This window comes from Entelurus aequoreus, linkage group LG12 (assembly GCF_033978785.1).
Source record: "Entelurus aequoreus isolate RoL-2023_Sb linkage group LG12, RoL_Eaeq_v1.1, whole genome shotgun sequence".
NCBI lineage: Eukaryota > Metazoa > Chordata > Actinopteri > Syngnathiformes > Syngnathidae > Entelurus > Entelurus aequoreus.
In genome coordinates, this window is record NC_084742.1 from 15,888,613 (window position 1) to 15,907,828 (window position 19,216).

Genomic DNA, 19,216 nt, shown 5'->3' on the forward strand with positions numbered 1-19,216 from the left:
ACTGCTATATGCTATATGCTACTGCCGTAGCTATTAAATTGGATCACATCAACATTGGCGGTAACTTATAAAAACTGAGAAGGGCTGAACTAAAATGGCACAGAAAAGGAAATCATATACTGCAGATTACAAGATGGACGTAGTGAAATATGCAGTAGAAAACGGCGATCGAGCAGCAGACAGAAAGGATGCTAGCGGCGCATACCAGGAGCGACAACGAGGAAGAAGATTTCATTGGATTTAGTGATCAGGAGTGACGGATTGTTTAGTAAATGTATAGCATGTTCTATATGTTATAGTTATTTGAATGACTCTTACCATAATATGTTACGTTAACATACCAGGTACGTTCTCAGTTGGTTATTTATGCCTCATATAACGTACAGTACACTTATTTAGCCTGTTGTTCACTATTCTTTATTTATTTTAAATTGCCTTTCAAATGTCTATTCTTGGTTTGGATTTTATCAAATAAGCCGGTGCGACGTATACTCCGGAACGATTTATAATCCGAAAAATACGGTACTACAAATCCTGGTATCAATCCAATACCAAGTAGTTACAGCAGGGTTATACATTGGTCATACTTATAGTTCTCCCGTGTCTAAGGATGTATTTCCTGGGTTTATAAACAACAAAATTACAAAATCATTTTTGATAATAAAAAATATAAATGGTATCATTGTAGTATCCATTATATATGGCTTTTCTACTTGTTACAGTCGATGGGCTGTGTAGATCCACCCATGGCATTTATTTACATTCAGGAGCGCCGGCTTTCGTGGTTAGCTATTGTATCCTTCTACGGTGTGTAGTGAAGCATATTAGCTATTCCTCATCCTGCAGGGATGATACTTGTAAGAAAAATAGCTTATTTGTTACCATGAAGGCAAGGATTAGTGATTTAAAAGTAGCTAAAACACCGCCGACTGGCGTTAAAGCACCTGTCACACAGTGGCGCGTCAGTGCTTGTAGCTTCACCTTTTTCGTTAGTTTTGAAGCCAAAATACATCCATTCTCCCTCTTTTGTCTCCACACTGTTATGCTTGTAAGTACTCTGTGGGTGTGCGTTGCCTATCATGAGCTTCTTGCTCGTTTTACCAGCAATGTCACAATGTAAAAAAAAAAGTACCGGTATTTTTCAGAAGCAGTATGGTACCGTTTTTAATTCCTTAGTACCGCGGTATACCGTGCAACCCCAGTGGAGACGGACAACTATGTTTACTATGTTTTTTTCGTTCTGCTGTGGACAGCTCTAAAAAATTATGGGCGGATTTCCCTTAAAACTTTCAGGAATGTTAGAAATGGTATGAGGAACAAGGGACATTTTGGGGCTGATCCGGATCATTTTAATACGTTACCTTACATCCAGGTTAAGAGCTTCAACTTCTGTGTATTTATACTTGTGGCTCCGCCTCCACCCACAGAGACAAAGACAGTGGATGAATGACAAGAGGCTTCACTCTAGTGTTGTCCCGATACCAAAATTATTTTGATACTTTTCGGTACTTTTGTAAATAAAGGGGACCACAAAAATTGCATTATTAGCTTTATTTTAACAAAAAATCTTGGGTACGTTAAACATATGTTTTTTATTGCAAGTTTGTCCTTAAATGAAATAGTGAACATACTAGACAACTTGTCTTTTATTAGTAAGTAAGCAAACAAAGGCACCTAATTTAGTCTGCTGACATATGCAGTAACATATTGTGTCATTTTCCATTCTATTATTTTGTCAAAATTATAAAGGAGGTAGAAAATGAATTATTAATCTACTTGTTCATTTACTGTTAATATCTGCTTACTTTATTTTTTAACATGTTCCATCTACACTTCTGTTAAAATGTAATAATCACTTATTCTTCTGTTGTTTGATACTTTACATTAGTTTTGGATGATACCAAAAATTTGGGTATCAATCCGATACCAAGTCGTTACAGGATCATACATTGGTTATATTCAAAGGGACATACTGCCTGAGTTTATAAATATAATATTTTTTTTTTTTTTAAATGAAAGATGTGATGTCAAAAAATATCGACGTAATCATAGTAATATTGACTTTTCAGAGGCAGTATAGTACCGAATATGATTCATTAGAGTCGCGGTACTATACTAATACATACCGTATACCGTTCAACCCTACTTCAGTCGGTTTCTCTCATTCTACTATAAATAGCTCAAAAGGTTATGGGTAGATCTACAATTGTGGAAATGGGATACACAATACAGAACAAGTGACATTTTTGTGCTGATCCGTAATTCAGGACTTTTTTACAATTGGGAGTTAGGGTTTAGCGTAGGTCTGTGCTTTCTAGTTCATTATAAAAAAGCGTCTTGTTTTATTATTTTTGGGCGTCTAAAACAGACTCATTGGGTCTGCATCATTTGTTATGACCAAAAATGGTTTGGTTTTCATGTGATTCGATTTTTGTCGGACCATTTGGACCGGATTGCTACCGAAAAGCGAGGTACCACTGTATTATACTGAAGAGCATATTACATTTGTAAAAGGCTTTTGCTGAAGTTTAAATAAAGATATGGTTCCTTTTGTATCTTGTAATATATAAAGTATATGCCTGATGAATTGCTGCTCACACACGCACACACACACACACACACACACACACACGCACACACACACATACACAAATAAGACAAGGAGCTACATTCTAGTCACTGCCAAGCAAAAAAAGCATGCGACATGATTTTGCAACATTTTTTTTTGTGTCCCCCCACATGAACACAGATGCATTAAATGTGCTCACTACGTTCCAGCATGAAAGACCTTACAAACAGTACACACATCAATGCTTTATAATAATACAATTCTGGTGGTTTAAAAGGAAAAAAAAAAGAAAAGAGTCTCACAGTCTGATGTGACCACAGTGGACAGACAAGGCCCGCATTGCGTGAGCATGGACGATGATGGACGAGATGAGGTGGAAGAAGGGGGTGGGTGGTGGGGCTGTCATGTGGATGCGATGATGCCGCGTGAAGTCACGGACAACAAGGCGGAAATCAACAATAATACAGCTTTTTGGTGTCAAAATACAAAAGGAAAAAAAAAAAGATGTGACCCAAAACCAACAACAACAAAAAAAAGCTACTCTCCGTTTCCGCCCCAGAAGAGTCCTGCTTTGACGTGGTTTGCTTCAGCATGTTAGCATGTTAGCTTAACACGCAACCACCAGAATACTACTTATCTACTAGCTCTGAGAATCGAGGCAAGATAAAACAATGAAGCACCCTTTTGGTGCAGATGGCCTAATTGTTATCGATGCTCTTTGGAAAGATGAATACATTTACTGTATTGACAAAGGGCTTGAGAAAGCTAATTTTAGGGTGGTGGATTTAACTTGAAATGTCCGAGCTAAAAAGATTCACTGCTTAAATGTTGATTTGCACATTCCACTTAAGCCATTGGATGTTAATAGTGGGGGAAAAGTGACAAAGTATCATTGGGTTTTTGGCTTGATTAGCATTTTAGCACGTCAAAAGCGGCATACTATCGTTAAAATGACTTCAATGGCTGCTTTTTACAAACCACTTCAATAGAGGTGACACTGCTGGGGTAGTCGTGTCCTTTAAAGCTGTCAACAGGACATGTAACTTAGCTACAAACACAAGGAACATACATTTTAGACCGTTGCACGTGGTGCAACACAACACAGCGGCGTATCATCTTACCTGGGCACGCAGGCGGACGAGACCTCACCCTCCGGGGCGTCCGGGGCCGGGCAACAGAACTGATGGAGCACGGTTTGGTTGCTGGGGGGGAAAGAAGAGACAGACACAGGTTGAGAAACTTCATCCCAGGAGGAAAACAAGACAATGATCAGTGTTAACCATACATTTATGGTGGCCTGCCGTCAGTGAATTGGGACTGCCACAAATAACTGTTAGGTTGCATTTTCTAAACAAAGCTCATTTGCAACTGGTCTGCCAGAGAATAAGGAAACGTAGCAGTGGTGTTACCCGCTAAACAAACAGTAGCTACATTCTGTCAGTGTTTTACTTTGATATTCTGTTTGTATTTCTTTTATACATCGCTAAATGACAACAACACTAGATTCCTATGACGTGAAGCACACCTCTCTCAACCCAAGCACTTGAAAATGATACAACACGTACTGAAACCCACTACTACCGACCATGCAGTCTGATAGTTTATATATCAATGATGAAATCTTAACATTGTAACACATGCCAATACGGCCGGGTTAGATTAGTAAAGTGCAATTTGGAATTTCCCACGAAATATCCTGCTGAAAACGTCTCGGTATGATGATGTTTGCGCGTGACGTCACGGATTGTAACGGACATTTTGGGACAGCGTTGTGGTCAGCTATTAAGTCGTCTGTTTTCATCGCAAAATTCCACAGTATTCTGGTCATCTGTGTTGGTGAATCTTTTGCAATTTGTTTAATGAACAATGGAGATAGCAAAGAAGAAAGCTGTAGGTGGGAAGCGGTGTATTAGCGGCCGGCTGCAGCAACACAAACACGTAGCGGCTACGTCGTATTTCATTGTTTACATTCCCGAACGATGACAGTCAAGCTTTACCATTGGCCTGTGGGGAACTGGGACAACAGAGACTCTTACCAGGAGGACTTTGAGTTGGATACACATTGGCCTGTGGGGAACTGGGACAACAGAGACTCTTACCAGGAGGACTTTGAGTTGGATACACGCTACAGTGAGTACGCAGCTGCGGCTTTTAAAGATTTGACCGGTTGCCCGTACGTGCGTGCCGCTATGTGCATGTCACGTACGTAACTTTGGGGAAATATATGTGCTGTATGAACTTTGGCGAGGTGAACGGTACTTTGGGCTGTGGGATTGAGTGTGTTGTGTGGGTGTTTGATTTGTATTGGCGGGTTATATGGACGGGAGGGGGGAGGTGTTTGTTATGCGGGATTAATTCGTGGCATATTAAATATAAGCCTGGTTGTGTTGTGGCTAATAGAGTATATATATGTCTTGTGTTTATTTACTGTTTTAGTCATTCCCAGCTGAATATCAGGTCCCACCCGCCTCTCACAGCATCTTCCCTACCTGAATCGCTTCCACTGCCCTCTAGTCCTTCACTCTCACTTTCCTCACCCACAAATCTTTCATCCTCGCTCAAATTAATGGGGAAATCGTAGCTTTCTCAGGCCGAATCGCTCTCGCTGCTTGTGGCCATGATTGTAAACAATGTGCAGATGTGAGGAGCTCCACAACCTGTGACGTCACGCTACTTCCGGTACAGGCAAGGCTATTTTTATCAGCGACCAAAAGTTGCGAACTTTATCGCTGATGTTCTCTACTAAATCCTTTCAGCAAAAATATGGCAATATCGCGAAATGATCAAGTATGACACATAGAATGGATCTGCTATAGGCCTTTAAATAATTGTACACACTAATGTTTGAGTTTACCTAGATTGAATGTAGGCATGAGCCGGTTACCGGTTATAAGATATAGCGCAGTATTACAAATTGAAAACCACTACAAATGTCCTTTAATACTGTCAATACAGTATAATTAAAAAGAGGAAATTTGAAATCCTTCAGGTAGTGTGCTGCTGCAGGCCTAGCATCAAAGGCTCCTCTGTAGTCCAGTGAAACGAAAACAACATCATCAACAATGTCCCGACAAAGAAGGTAGAAAAAAGATCAACTTAAATAGTCTTGATTGTAAACAGAAAACAGGTGAGGGGAAAGGCCCTGGGACACAAGTGAAGCAGCAACAGGAAAACACCAACAAAACCGGAAGCACCGCCAAAATAGAAGCACAGGACAGGAACTAACACAAAACACCGGAGAACACTAACAACTGGTGTAACCAGCCGTGACACCTTTGTACCAAATACTTTAATGTATTGCCAAATCAATTTTGAATCAAGATTCATGATGAATCAATAATCAATTCTGAATCAAATCGTCACTCTAAGAATCGGAATTGAATTAAATCATGAGTTGTTGTAAGATTCAAATCCCTACAAAACTCTCTCATGGACAAGTCGAGCGCTCCGAAACATGTTGAGATTTTATTTTAAAGGGGAATTGCACCTTTTTTTTTTTTAAATTTTGCCTATGGTTCACATTCATTATGAGAGATAAGAACACATATATTTTTTTTATTAGGATTTTTATAGATGATCAAAAAAACGCTTGAAAGATGCAGCTAATGGGAGTCACCGTAATGGGAGTCACCGTTCTAGCCTTCAAAGCCCGCTAAGACAAATTCAAAACCCTCCATCAACGTTTTGTATACACGATGCAAGTCTATATATAATGTAGTAACAGACATGTTCAAAACAATATGTAATATGTACAATATTTACCGTATTTTGATCATTTTAATCATTTCCGGGGCTGACTTCTTACACGCATTGATTTTTGTTTCCATAGCAACGCACATCTGACTTCTGGCAACATGTGTGTTCCTACTTCCAGAAACAAAACTATTGTGTGTTGTAATCATGGCAGACTTTGTAACTGGCATCGAAGACGACTATTTTTGGACAACTAAGGAGTCACAATCTTATATTTTTGAAGCTAAATATACAACTGCTGCTTCTAGAAGCCAGCACAGAGAAGAGGGTGAGACGTTGGAGCAGACGGAAGCCAATAGAGCCATGGGCCGTATCAGACCTGCAAACAGGTTTAATCCAGCCCGTAGCCTGCAAGATCAGTTTGCTAAATATAAAAATTAGCTGGATTTTTTTTATGAAAGCAACTGCTGTTCTATATGTGTCCACTGGATGTCGCAATAGCAATTCAAGTGTAACCAACGTCACACATGACAGTGTTCAAAGATGATGTATCAGCTGACTTTAAGCGTCCTCTGGATTGGCTGCCACTACTCCAATCAACGCATGTGCAAGCAATCAGCTGCTCCTGTTGTGGCTGGCAGCAGATGGCGGCAGCGTGCAGCATCGAAGCACAATACCTTCTTTCATTGTAAATTATCCACTCAACGGATAAAATAACAAAACGGTAAGATGCAAAGACTTAAGTCAACATTAACACCATCTTTGTAGTTAGCAATTGGTTGAATGCACAATGCACAGCCTGAACTCTATTGTAAAAATGTGTGGTTCTACATTTGTGGTGTTTGTTCTATTTTATTTTATGCTTAAATCTACTATGTACACATGTATTAAGTTTGTAGTTATGTTACCTTGATTTCGGCTAAGGAGTCATTTTAATAATTGTTTTGTTCATGTCATAATTGTAATATTTGAATGACGGAAAATTAATGTGTTGTGGCAGTTGCAGATGTCACCAATGAGGTGGTTTGAGGAAACACTTTCTTTAATGGTGAACTGCCAACATGAGAATGCTAAACAGTTTAATGGATTAGTAAAAACACTGAGAAAAAGTCTAAGTTCAATTGTGCTCTTCTTGATGTTTTTGAATCTGCACCAATTTTTTCCTCAGAATTTTCAACGAATTTGAAGTGTTTTGCCAATAGGATTATTTCAAATATGTACATTTTCAGAATGTGCTTGTTCTAAGTTTGGCTAAAGTAAGAAAAAGAAAACAATCTGAAATTGTCTTTATTTCTAAGTATTAATGCCATGATTTTACCAGTTTGGCTCACGTGGGAATAGTTTTCCTCCATTCAACCTCTGAGCTAAAATAAGTTTGACACCCCTGCGATTGAGTGAGGTCGGCGTGACACGAAGCTGCAAATGTGGAATTTGGAGACAAGCTATTTCGACATAAATTGCGTGCTTACCCCAAATAAACCAGAAAAAACATTCCCGGGTAGCCGGACCAAAGAGACAACTGTCCATCGAGTGAGTCACACTTTATACTGATCATGATACAGCATATGCTGTCTGGCTAGCTGTGTACAAACTAAATATGAAATGTAGGATTATACTTTACAGATACTGTAATATGATTGTTCATGTTTTTCAGTCAGTACAGATTGGTGTCTTATCGCATTGTGTTGTGCATTACAAACGCATTTCGTGTTTTTGAAGAAGCAAGCTTATCTCTCGCCGTAGTTAGCTTTTACGGTTAATACCGAAGCATGACGATGTGTTACTACTCTAGAAAAATAGTTCCTCAGTGTTCACTCTTACAATAACAATGTCGCTACAGTTTGGTTATTATACAGGTTACGGAACGTAAATGAAGTATTTTTTGAATGCATTTTTAAAGTGATTTAAAGGTAGAATTAATTGCTCCACTAGCTGCATTGCTAGCTACCTAGAACCAGACAATTTTTACATATTAGAATGAAAAAAAAAAAAAACTTTTGTCTTCTCGTCTCTCATAATGATTGTGAAGGATAGGCAAATTAAAAAAAAAAAGTGCAGTTCCTCTAAATTAAAATCTTACCGAGAAGTGTCTTTTAAAAAAATCAATAATTAATGTTTCTTGTTGCCACTACAAGGCATAATTATACGCTATTTGGGTACAGTGATACCTTGGTATTTGTACACCCACTTTTTGTATGATTCAGTCTTTGTCAAAGTTTTGGTGTCTCCGTTGGCTTTCAAATGGTTTCCGTAGCGATACTTATATTTCAGGTAGCTGATAAGGTTTGATGTGTCGAATCTCAATGTTTCCCCCCGTCTCGCAGTATATTTGCAGAGTAGTTGGTACAAATGAGTGAAGAATTGACACCATGTTTATTTGCAGGTGTAGTGGATTGTCCGAAGCTTAAGCAGGCAACAAAAGTAGTTTAGTACAACAAATTTATTTACCCATTATCAGAAGTGCAGGTTGAATTGAGTTGGCCGTGCAGACAAACCACAAGTTACTCCGGAGCCAACAAGACACACACAAGCCAAAATCACTGCCTAGTTCCGGTCTTCTGCCATTTTTTATGTCTTTTGTGCGTCATCGTTCCTTATCGAGTGCGTCAATGTCTTTTATCTTTTCCCTATCTGTTCCATAACAACTCGAATCCTTTAGACAGTCAACACATTCTGTAGACAGGTTGGCACGACTTAACATTCACTTTTGTCCCACTGGCACAGAATAGGAAAGAAATCAAATGAGCGTACATTCCCATTAGACATGCAATATAGGTCAAAGGTCAGAAATTCTACTACAGAAGTTTATGACAAGCCACTACAGGTAGGATAACAAGAAGCACTTGATTTGCTTACCCTTACGCACTTACAGTTCAATAGTCTCACCTACCGGTATGTATTTATTTATTATTATTTATTTGAGTTGTAGGTTTAGCAACAGTAAACTGCATTAAGAGCGGCACTTCATTTACTATTATTTACTTACAAAGAATTCAGTTATTTATTACCTTTTTTGAAAATTACTGTTTAAACGAAAAATATATATTTTTCTCGTCTTTTCAAAATAACACATTTTAGAGGTGTAATTCTGATACCAAACCGTGAAACCGTGATATTTTTGTTTAAGATTATCATACCGTAATTGAGTGGGGTGTACTTGTTTAGGAAGCGTTATCTATGTTAGGGGAGAAATCATCTCAAAATGTTAAAGCCTTGTGGGCTTGAAATAGAATGAACTCTGTTTTACCTTTTAAGCACTGAACGGTTACCATCGTCCATCCTTGAAGTGCAAAAATGCATGAATGAATCACATTGTGCACAAATGAATTTCCTTTACTGTCTCAATGCATTTAATGATGCATTTTGTCTCCATTTGAACTTCCTACAAACTGTCTAATGCCACCCTTTTGAAACTCTTCCACGCTCCTGTTTGCAGGGTAGAGTGGATAGTGTGGGGGGTCCATTCTTGCACAAACTAATGTGTTTGCACCTATCAATAACACCCCGCTGATGCATAACACCCCTTAAGGACAAGGACACACTAAAAAGGAACCTGCTTCTATATTTGTCTGCTGCTGAAACGGCAATTACCAAAGTTATTAGACATCAATGAAAACGTCATCAAACGTCTGCAAGATTAATTTCGTCTTGCCCCTTTATTGCATGCATTATGTCAATCTCCAATGGCAATATGGCTAAAAGCACTGCTTAATCAGTGAGGGCACTCCAAATGTTTTAGAGTGAAGCTTCAATTCAATTTCTCAGTCTAGTTTTAAAGCAACACACGTACGCACACACACACACACACGCACACACAAAAAGACAGACATTAAAAAAAAAAAAAAAAAGCTCCTTGAAAGGTTTACGTCAGCACCAGGGAAACTCCCGAGAGACTTATTGCTGGCTTTTTGCAAGAAGCTGATGGACAAAGAGCACTTTTCCCTCAAGGAACCAAGGAGAAAGAAAATGTATTTTATGTCCTAAAAAAGCAGCACAAAGACAGTATGGAAGGGAAAATTACACTTTGTCTGGGTTCAAGGTCGACACTCTTACACTAAACTAGCACGACACTTCATTAGGTACACTTGGACTATCTTCTGGGATGATAGCATTGGTAAATACAATTAATTGAGCTAAATTATAGGGAATGGTATGAAATGATACTTCTGTGACAAATTGACATGCAGCTGCTACCTTCTCATATCATTCATTGTATGGATTGTTTAGTAAGCAGTGATTAAAAACACCCAAGCTAGCCTATGTGGACGATTAGCATTAGCAGCTAGCGAGCAACAGCCACAAACTCGTCCATATGTGAAGTGAAATTATTATAGTCGTATTTTTTTAAATCATATTTAGATTGATCATATATTGTATTGAAGTAGTACACATTTCTCAACGTAATACCTGATGAAATAGTTGTTTAACTCCCTTTGCTTTTCACTTCCTGGGCAGCCATAGGCATAACCAATCAATCGACGCACCGGTACCAAAATATTGGTATCGGGACAACACTAAAAACTAGTATATCATGCAAAAGCGCAGATTCCAACCATTGAAATACTTAGTATAGTTCAAGACTTACGGTAATTTGAAAACATCACTGCATCTCATAATGGCAGCTACAGTTTCCATCTTAAAGATCTAAAGAAATTATTTGGGAATGTCCGGCGGGCCGGATTGAAAAGCTTAGGCCCCTGGGCCTTAATTTGCCCAGGTATGTATTTATATTGTACTATAGTTGTCAGGAAGTGTTGGTGACAAACACCAAAATGCAGAGATGGCCGGCTTGATGCAGGAAGACATGATTTTAATGTCCAATTCAATTCATTCAATTCACAATTCATTGTATATACTCTGATTATTATCTTGTGTGATGACTGTATTATGAAAATAGTATATATCGGTATCATGAATCAATTTAAGTGGACCCCGACTTAAACAATTTGAAAAACTTATTCGGGTGTTACCATTTAGTGGTCAATTGTACGGAATATGTACTTCACTGTGCAATTTACTAATAAAAGTTTCAATCAATCAATCAATCAATCAATCTAAAAAATGCAGGAAAAACACAAACCAGGAACCAGCAAACAGGAAACGAGGAACTAGGAGACAAACAGCTATCAGCATACATGATACAGCAAACAGTCCACAGCATACAGCAAACAGGTAACAATACTCCAGCACTGACTGGAGGGCGAGGCAGGTCTAAACAGGTAGGGATGATGTTTGATAAGAAATTATCGAGTTCGAGTCTATTATCGAATCCTCTTATCGAACCGATTCCTTATCGATTCTCTTATCGAGTCCAGATAGGTTGTTATTATTTTGTTAAACCAATATTTGGTTGAACAAAAGCTCACTTTTATTATATAAGAAAACAATTTAATCTAATAAATAAATAAATATTGACTGTTACCCCCCTAAAAAAATAAAATAAAATAAATAAACATTGACTGTTGTTACCCAAAGTATATTAAGAGGGATTTTTCAGAAAAACAAATATATACAGTAACACAAAAACAACCTGTCTCTGTGATCACTATAGGTGTATAAATAATAATATAGTGTTAAATAAAATCAGTCCCTTGGGCACAAAACTGGAAATAATACAGCTCTCCAAAAAGTGCACTTCTGCTGCTATTTGACATAACTGTTTATGATGCTTTGACATTTTTGCACTTTAAAGAAAGAAAGAAAATTCTATGAAGAGAAAAGTTGTTTGCAAATGTGGTTACAATGCTAAAAAATGAAAAGTTAAAGCTAAAAAAAGAAATACACTTTATTGAGTTAACATTATTTCTTTATAGGGGGAAAGATGTTATGAGCTAGGGAATATAACAACTACACTACCCATCATGCAACGGGAGTGACGAGCATGTGCGGTAGCCCCGAAAAGTGTTGTTGCATGTCGTCACCCGTGAAAGTAAACGTCAAGAACTCAGCCAACACGCCTCGTCTGCATTATTTATAATTAGACAGACAACACATATACAGTGTGAAAAACAAAATTTAAAAAAGGGAGATGTGTTATATATATATGTATGTGCTGCGGTTGCTTTAAGAACGTTGCGCCAGCTGCCGTAAAGGAGGTGCGTTGCTAGCCTGGTTGCTATGTTTCCGGTGGGTCGTAAAAGTGTTCTTCATGAGTTTGTACCCTGCTCAAATCTCTCAGTAAAGTTATTCATTGGATTATACCTTTTGTTTTTAACTTTATTACACCTTGGAGCGCTTTTTCCCGTCCATTGTTTTCCTGCTTTCGCTATCTGCGCCTAATGACTGAGCTACGTGACTGATTTATTGTAATGTCACACGGAGCATTTCTGGTCGGGACGGGATTCGTTCCGAGGGATTCAAATAAAGAACCAACTATTTTCTTTACTATAGTGGTCTCGATAACGGGTACCGGTTCTCAAAAAGGGATTCGAGTCCGAGGACTCGGTTATTTTCTTATTGAACAACCGGGAAAACCGGTTTCGAGTATCATCCCTAGGTACAGGTGAGGTAAACAAGCGCTCAGGCAGACATGCAGGAAAAGGAACCAAAATAAGAGCGCTGACAGGAAATTAAACGCAAACACAGAGGAAAAACCAAAACATAATCAAACTGTCAGTGACAAGCCTGACAATAGTATAACTTCCGGCCTGTTTCAAGGTATTTGGGGGCCCTAGGCAAAGGGGGTACCTTCAGGACTAAATATCTTTAACCGATTTGAAGTACATCACACTAAAACTTTTTCGGTTCTAGACATTTTTAATTACAGCAAAACAAAAATGACAACATATGAATATCAACATGTGTACATTCTACCAAATCAATCAATCCACTGTGCCTACATTTAACCAACCATGCAAGACACAACACAATTGAAAACAATCAGAAACAACGTAAGGCGGGTCTTGGCGTACTCTCTCTTTCACACATCTCAGCCGTACGTTGTTTCTGATTGGTTTGAACTGCTTGGTGTCTTCCGTGGTTGATTAAATGTAGGCCCACCTCAGATACGCACACACAGATTGTATTACACTTTAACGAATCAGGATGCGTTCGCTCAAATCTTACACGGCAGAAGTGTCGCAAAAGTCACATGTAAGTAGACAGCCTATCGAAGGTTCTTTCTGATTAGGGACAGACGGACAACTTAAAACACACGTACGCAGATCTGAATACGCACGCTCAGATTGATATACAGACACACAAATTAGTACGCATGCACACAAAATGGATTACATGTGCACAGATTGAGATACACGTTTGCTACTTCCATACTCAATACCTGTAGATGCAGCAGTTGTTTCTAGTATTTTCTATTGTTTGGTAACAACTTCGGAGAACCTTATCAAATTGAAAATGAATCAAAACAATGTCCGTATCCGAAAAGTACACACTTGTTTTCCACGTTTCATGTTTTTGCATTTCGTTGCATTGAGTTTCCAAGTCATGTTTTCAAATACAAACAAAAAATGTCATCATCGTCAACATCAAACAAGCACACGCTCCTCGCCGACTTCCAAGTGTTTCCTTCAAAAAGAAAAGAAAATGCCTTTTTGAGAGAAAAGAGTGGTGCAAGTGCAAAATAATATGAAAAAAAAAATAGTGATTTATTGTTGTCCCAGTTATCAAGGATTCCTATTTACCCGTGACTAGGCAAAAAGGATGTTGATTTAAAATAGGAGGGGTGAAAGGTCATATTGTCCAATGGGTCAAAATACTGGAAACAAAATCTCAATGCGGGGAAGACAACAATTCCCACAGTTTTCATGGCATCTGAAGCTGGCGCAGTCATAGCTGTGACGCAGCGTTACGAGCCCGCCATCTGCCGCTGATGCCTTGGCGGCGGGCCCCGGGTATTGCGCCGATGTCGGCTATCAAACTGACACCGTACATCAGAACTGGGGGAAACGCCTCGTGGCACATGAGCGTCAGCGCAGTTGCCAAAAAGTGTTGCACACAAATAAAGCGTACAATCACAACACTGCGCCAATCAGGAGCATCCTTTGTTGGTTTTGGTCGTGAACAATCTACTAAATCACTGTGGAGCTTGGTCGAGCGTGTCGAAGAACTACAAAAGGGGAAGCCGCGGTGCCCAGCAGCCGGAGGTATTGTAATCCTTGGCGGAGTTAACCTCACCTGACATGTCCTCAGGCCTGTAGGCTTCACTTGAGCACAATGTGCAACAAACATTATTGTCAGAGTAGTCAAACATTGTACTCCTAAAGTAAAAATAAGTACTTGAGAGTAGGGATGCAACAACTAATCGATTAAATGAATTAAAATCGATTATTAAAATAGTTGCCAATTAATTTAGTCATCGATTCGTTGGATGTATGCTATGCGCATGCGCAGAGGTTTTTTTGTTTGTTTGTTTTTTTATTTAAAAAAAAAAAAGTATGTTGTCTCCTTTATCCGATTATTAATCGATTAATCGAAGCAATAATCGACAGATTAATCGATTACCAAATTAATCGTTAGTTGCAGCCCTACTTGAGAGCTTGTATTCAGTGGAAAAACACTACTCAAGTATTGAGCAACTTCTATTTGATTTAGTAGCTATTTTTTAATGGTATACTTGCATTACAACTACAGTTGGTGTGTGAATGTGTGTGTGCATGAGGCACATTTGCAGTCACTTATTAACAGGGCTAATGTTAGCATATGCACAGCTAAAACATTAAAAACATCTACAACTTACAGCAATATGTTTTCTCTAGTTGGAAATAGAAATGTTGTAGGCTGAAATACGAACATTTTTACTGACAAAGACGATGTAAATGTTCTTTCTCAAGGTTTGTAAGTAAACATTGATCGTCTGACTTTTGCACCCCTTTATGTCACTTTTTGCAGTGTGTACCGTATTTTTCGGACTATAAGGCGCACTTAAAATCTTTTAATTTTTAAAAAAAAAAATCAAGAGTGCCTTATAACCGGGTGCGCAGAAAATACATATATAACACAGTTTAATGGACACATATTCATATTTATTTTGTTTTTGATATTCACTCTGCACGTCCCTGCAGTAGCCAGACGTTAACATTTTAATATAAAAAATTAAGAGTTATATCGTAAGATGTACATTTTTGTTTTGTATATACCACTACACCAGGGGTGTACAAACTTTTTGCCATAGGGGCCACATTGTGCTAGAAAAATTTGCCTGAGGGCCGAAACCCGACTGCATGTAAAGTAACTATATATTGAGACACTTGTGATTTAGGGCTATATAAATAAACATTGATATATATATATATATATATATATATATATATATATATATATATATATATATATATATATATATATATATATATATATATATATATATATATATATATATATATATATATATATATATATACATACATGTGTGTTTGTGTGCATCTGTACATATGTGTGTGTACATATTATATTAATATAATGGATATACTGTATAATTAATATAATTGGACAGTAAGAGTCTGTGAAAGTTGGACTTCTACCTTGTTTACTTCCGTGACAACCTCCTTAAAGTTGTGTAATCAATCTGAATGATCAAGCAGCTAAAATGCGCCAAACATGGATGAGTGAGGAGATAGTGGTTAGCATTTTTCCATCACGCTTTGTTATAGACTTAAATGGGTGTAATTCTGATTGTTTTATGGTGTGTGGACATTTTTTTATAATATCCACAAATTGTGTTATATTATGTTATGTGTGACCATGTCTGTTGGCATTTTTTTTTTTTTTTTTTGCATAATGACTAGGGAAGGCTGTTTGCATTGGGCCATACAAGTAAAATGCTGCACTTAGTTTCATTGAAAGCATGGTAAATGGTCATAAGCCTGAAATGCATATGTTGTCCACAAGATGGTGACAAAGCAGCCGCATACAAGTTGGATTTTAAAATGATTTAAAATCTCCCCCCCGGCCTGATTCTCTATTAAACTCATGACGTCTCGCCGGTGGACCTGGACACATGGACCTCGGGCCATCATTTGGACACCCCTGCACTACACTTTGGTGTTAATACTATCTATATCTAGATCAATACGGTTACCTCCTCCGACTCACTAGTGCGTGAGTGACAGGTACAGCGTTTTTTACTAACTATATTGGGTCTTATTTCGCTCATGATCAGCACCCAAAATCTAGTCTTTGGACGGAAATGACAACAATGTCTTCAATGTTGTGTACATTTTTGTAAGCATTCTTTTAACTTTAATACAAAATGACCGAACAACAAACTTTTAAAACCATATTTAAAGTAGCTGCTGTCATAACTTGCTTATATTCTGTTGATCTTCTATCATGATGAGAATACTCATTCTGTTTTTGACTCTCATATTTTTTATATTACTGACGTCTGGCAGAGACGATACCACAATGATCGTTTGTCTCCCTAATTATACCTGACGATCACTCCTGGAGATCGCAGGTGCGGACTGACCAGTCCCAGTTTGATATCCTTCATGCTTGCTGTTCCCAGGTATTTTTTCCGCATTACTCTGCTTTTTACAAGTTAGGAAACGCTTCATCCTGACCACTTTCATGCCTCTGTTAGATTATGGTGCCTTTTTATGAATGCACCCAACACTTATTTGAAAAAATGAAATGTTAATCTCAAGGAGTTTTTACCTGATTAAATAAAGGGAAATGACAACTATTATTGTGGTACCGCATGGCTGCTGAAACCGACCCTCCCTTCCCAAAAGTATCCCACAATGCATTGCCGGAATCCATTTTGAAGGGCAAGCGTCATCGTTCACGATAGTAGTAATTCCGAACTATTCAGTAGAAAATAACATTGCACCGGCTGTGACATACTGTGAGTCATTAGATAAGAAGTCCCTTCATCGTTAAAAGGACGAAGGGACTTGTATGCAGGGATCTGAAGAAGATCGACAAGGCTGACGCAGAAACCATGCATGACATCTTCCCCGATGTCTCACACCTGGACTTTGTGAACTACTTATTTGTTCAGGCCAGTCTAGAAAGATATGACCACTTTGTTTGTGACGTTTGTGTTTATCTGTATAATCTCAGTGAACATTGTGTCATCCAGGCAGGCTAGAGTCATGCACTCTCGGGAAATGATCCGACCCAAGTTTGACATCCAGGATTGTCAAAGATAACCAATCTAATGTCATCTCAGCAAACTGTGACTGCAAGGCAGGATTGAGGGAATGATGTTGTCACGTCGCTTCAGTTTTGTTTTATGTGGAGGCTCCAGTTCGGATAAGAGAAGTGAGTACTATTTTCATCAATACAACTACTACCACAGTTCTTTGACCAAGCACATCAAGTTAATGCAAAGTGGGGCTGTGCCGTTAAAAAATGACCTGCGGGCCGCAAATGGCCCCCGGGCCGCACTTTGGAAACCCCTGCTTTAAACGCTATTCCCCGCCCCTGCTTTGTGTTAGCAAGCAAGACTATTTAAAATGTTGCTATCCTTCTTTGTGTGGACATTGTTGATTATCATGTCATGCATGGATGTACTTTGTGGACGCCGTAAGTTTTTGCTGTCGTCCAGTATTTTGTTTCTGTTTACTTTGTAGCCAGTTGAGTTTTACTTTTGTTTTGCATAGCCATTGCCTTTTCCTTTCCCTTTCACTTTTGTTCATTTTTGATTTAAGCGTTACATACCTTTTTACCTGCACACTGCCTCCCGCTGTGGTCTGCATATTGGGATCACAACAAACCATCGTCGTCTCACCCGACACATTCAGACATTTACAAAGCAATTAACTACCTGCTGCCACCTACTGACATGGAGTATTACGTGGTTACCCTGCCAAGTTCTACACAGCACAGACACTAAGCAACACCACATTATTTGCAGATTAGAATGATTGATTTGCAAAAAATATTTTTTGGACCAGTTAGGTGAAGTTGCGTAATTTTCCACAGCACACCAGGCGATATCTCACAGTGGTTGAAAAACACTGGTTTAAACGAGCGCCGAACCTTGCATGGTGCAAAACAACAGAACTGTCTGAGGGATTTTCAGCTCTAAGCTTCAGTGAAATCTCAACGACAGATGGAGGAACATTTCACCCCCATCCTGTTCAATAAACATTGTTCCTCGTTCCATAGAACACTCGCTCTGCTGCGAGTCACGACATTTTACAGCTCTGCATTAATACGGGAATGTCTTTTTACTGCCCCCCCCCCCTTCCCTCAACTTGTGCATGAAAGCGGCTCACATTCCACCCACAATTCACCCGCCAGCTCCATCGGCACTGGTGAGAAATGAAGCAATTTAAAAGCACCCAAATGTGATATTCGGTGATTTAGATTCCAGCAGCAGCGGTGCAGAGTCACCCTGTCATGACCGAGCAGGAGGACGTGATTCCCATTCCTGCCACTGTAAAGAGGGAACGGGAGCACCAGATTACAGCAGAGGTTTGCAGGAATGGACGTTTGACTTTTGGAGTGCTGAGAAGGCAAGGAGAGCGAGTATAGATTGGACTGCTCGTCTCATCTATCACCTACCAATCTATCTCAGTCCCTCCCACTTGTGTTTTGTTACGGGAAGAAGCAGAAATACATTGATTTTTAGACCCAAGAAGCTGTGGGTTCCTGCATTAAGACATCCAGTTCATACACAAACAAACAACGCTAACACAGACATGGATGAAATGTGTCCAAAAAAAAAAAACACTTTTCTGATTTATACACCACATGGTGGCGCTGTTGTCAAATTGACTTGAAATTTACAAACAAAACCAACTGGTGCTTTAGGCCAGAGATATTCAAACTACGGCCCACGGGCCAAGTGACTGATTTTTCAGTGCGGGCCCGTGAGACATTAAATATTTTTAGAGTGTCCGCCCTGAGATCGGAAGGTCGAGTCATACCGAAAGACTATAAAAATGGGAACCGTTACCACCCTGCTTGGCACTCAGCATCAAGGCTTGGAATTGGGGGTGAAATCACCAAAATAATTCCCGAGCGCGGCCACCGCTGCTGCTTACT

The 19,216-nt window shown here is 38.9% G+C and overlaps 1 protein-coding gene across 5 annotated transcripts in view; it reads right to left on the reverse strand.

The window, feature by feature from the left end:
• Positions 1-19,216, reverse strand: part of iqsec3a (IQ motif and Sec7 domain ArfGEF 3a) — a 122,914-nt gene that overhangs the window by 87,422 nt on the left and 16,276 nt on the right. For 4 of the 5 annotated variants that reach the window (XM_062064885.1, XM_062064884.1, XM_062064887.1 and 1 more), the window contains exon 2: positions 3,691-3,771. In XM_062064885.1, coding sequence (XP_061920869.1) covers positions 3,691-3,771 — 81 coding nt within the window. Of the gene's footprint in view, positions 1-3,690; positions 3,772-3,854; positions 3,916-19,216 lie in introns of those variants that run through there. The other variant, XM_062064889.1, reaches the window with a different exon arrangement.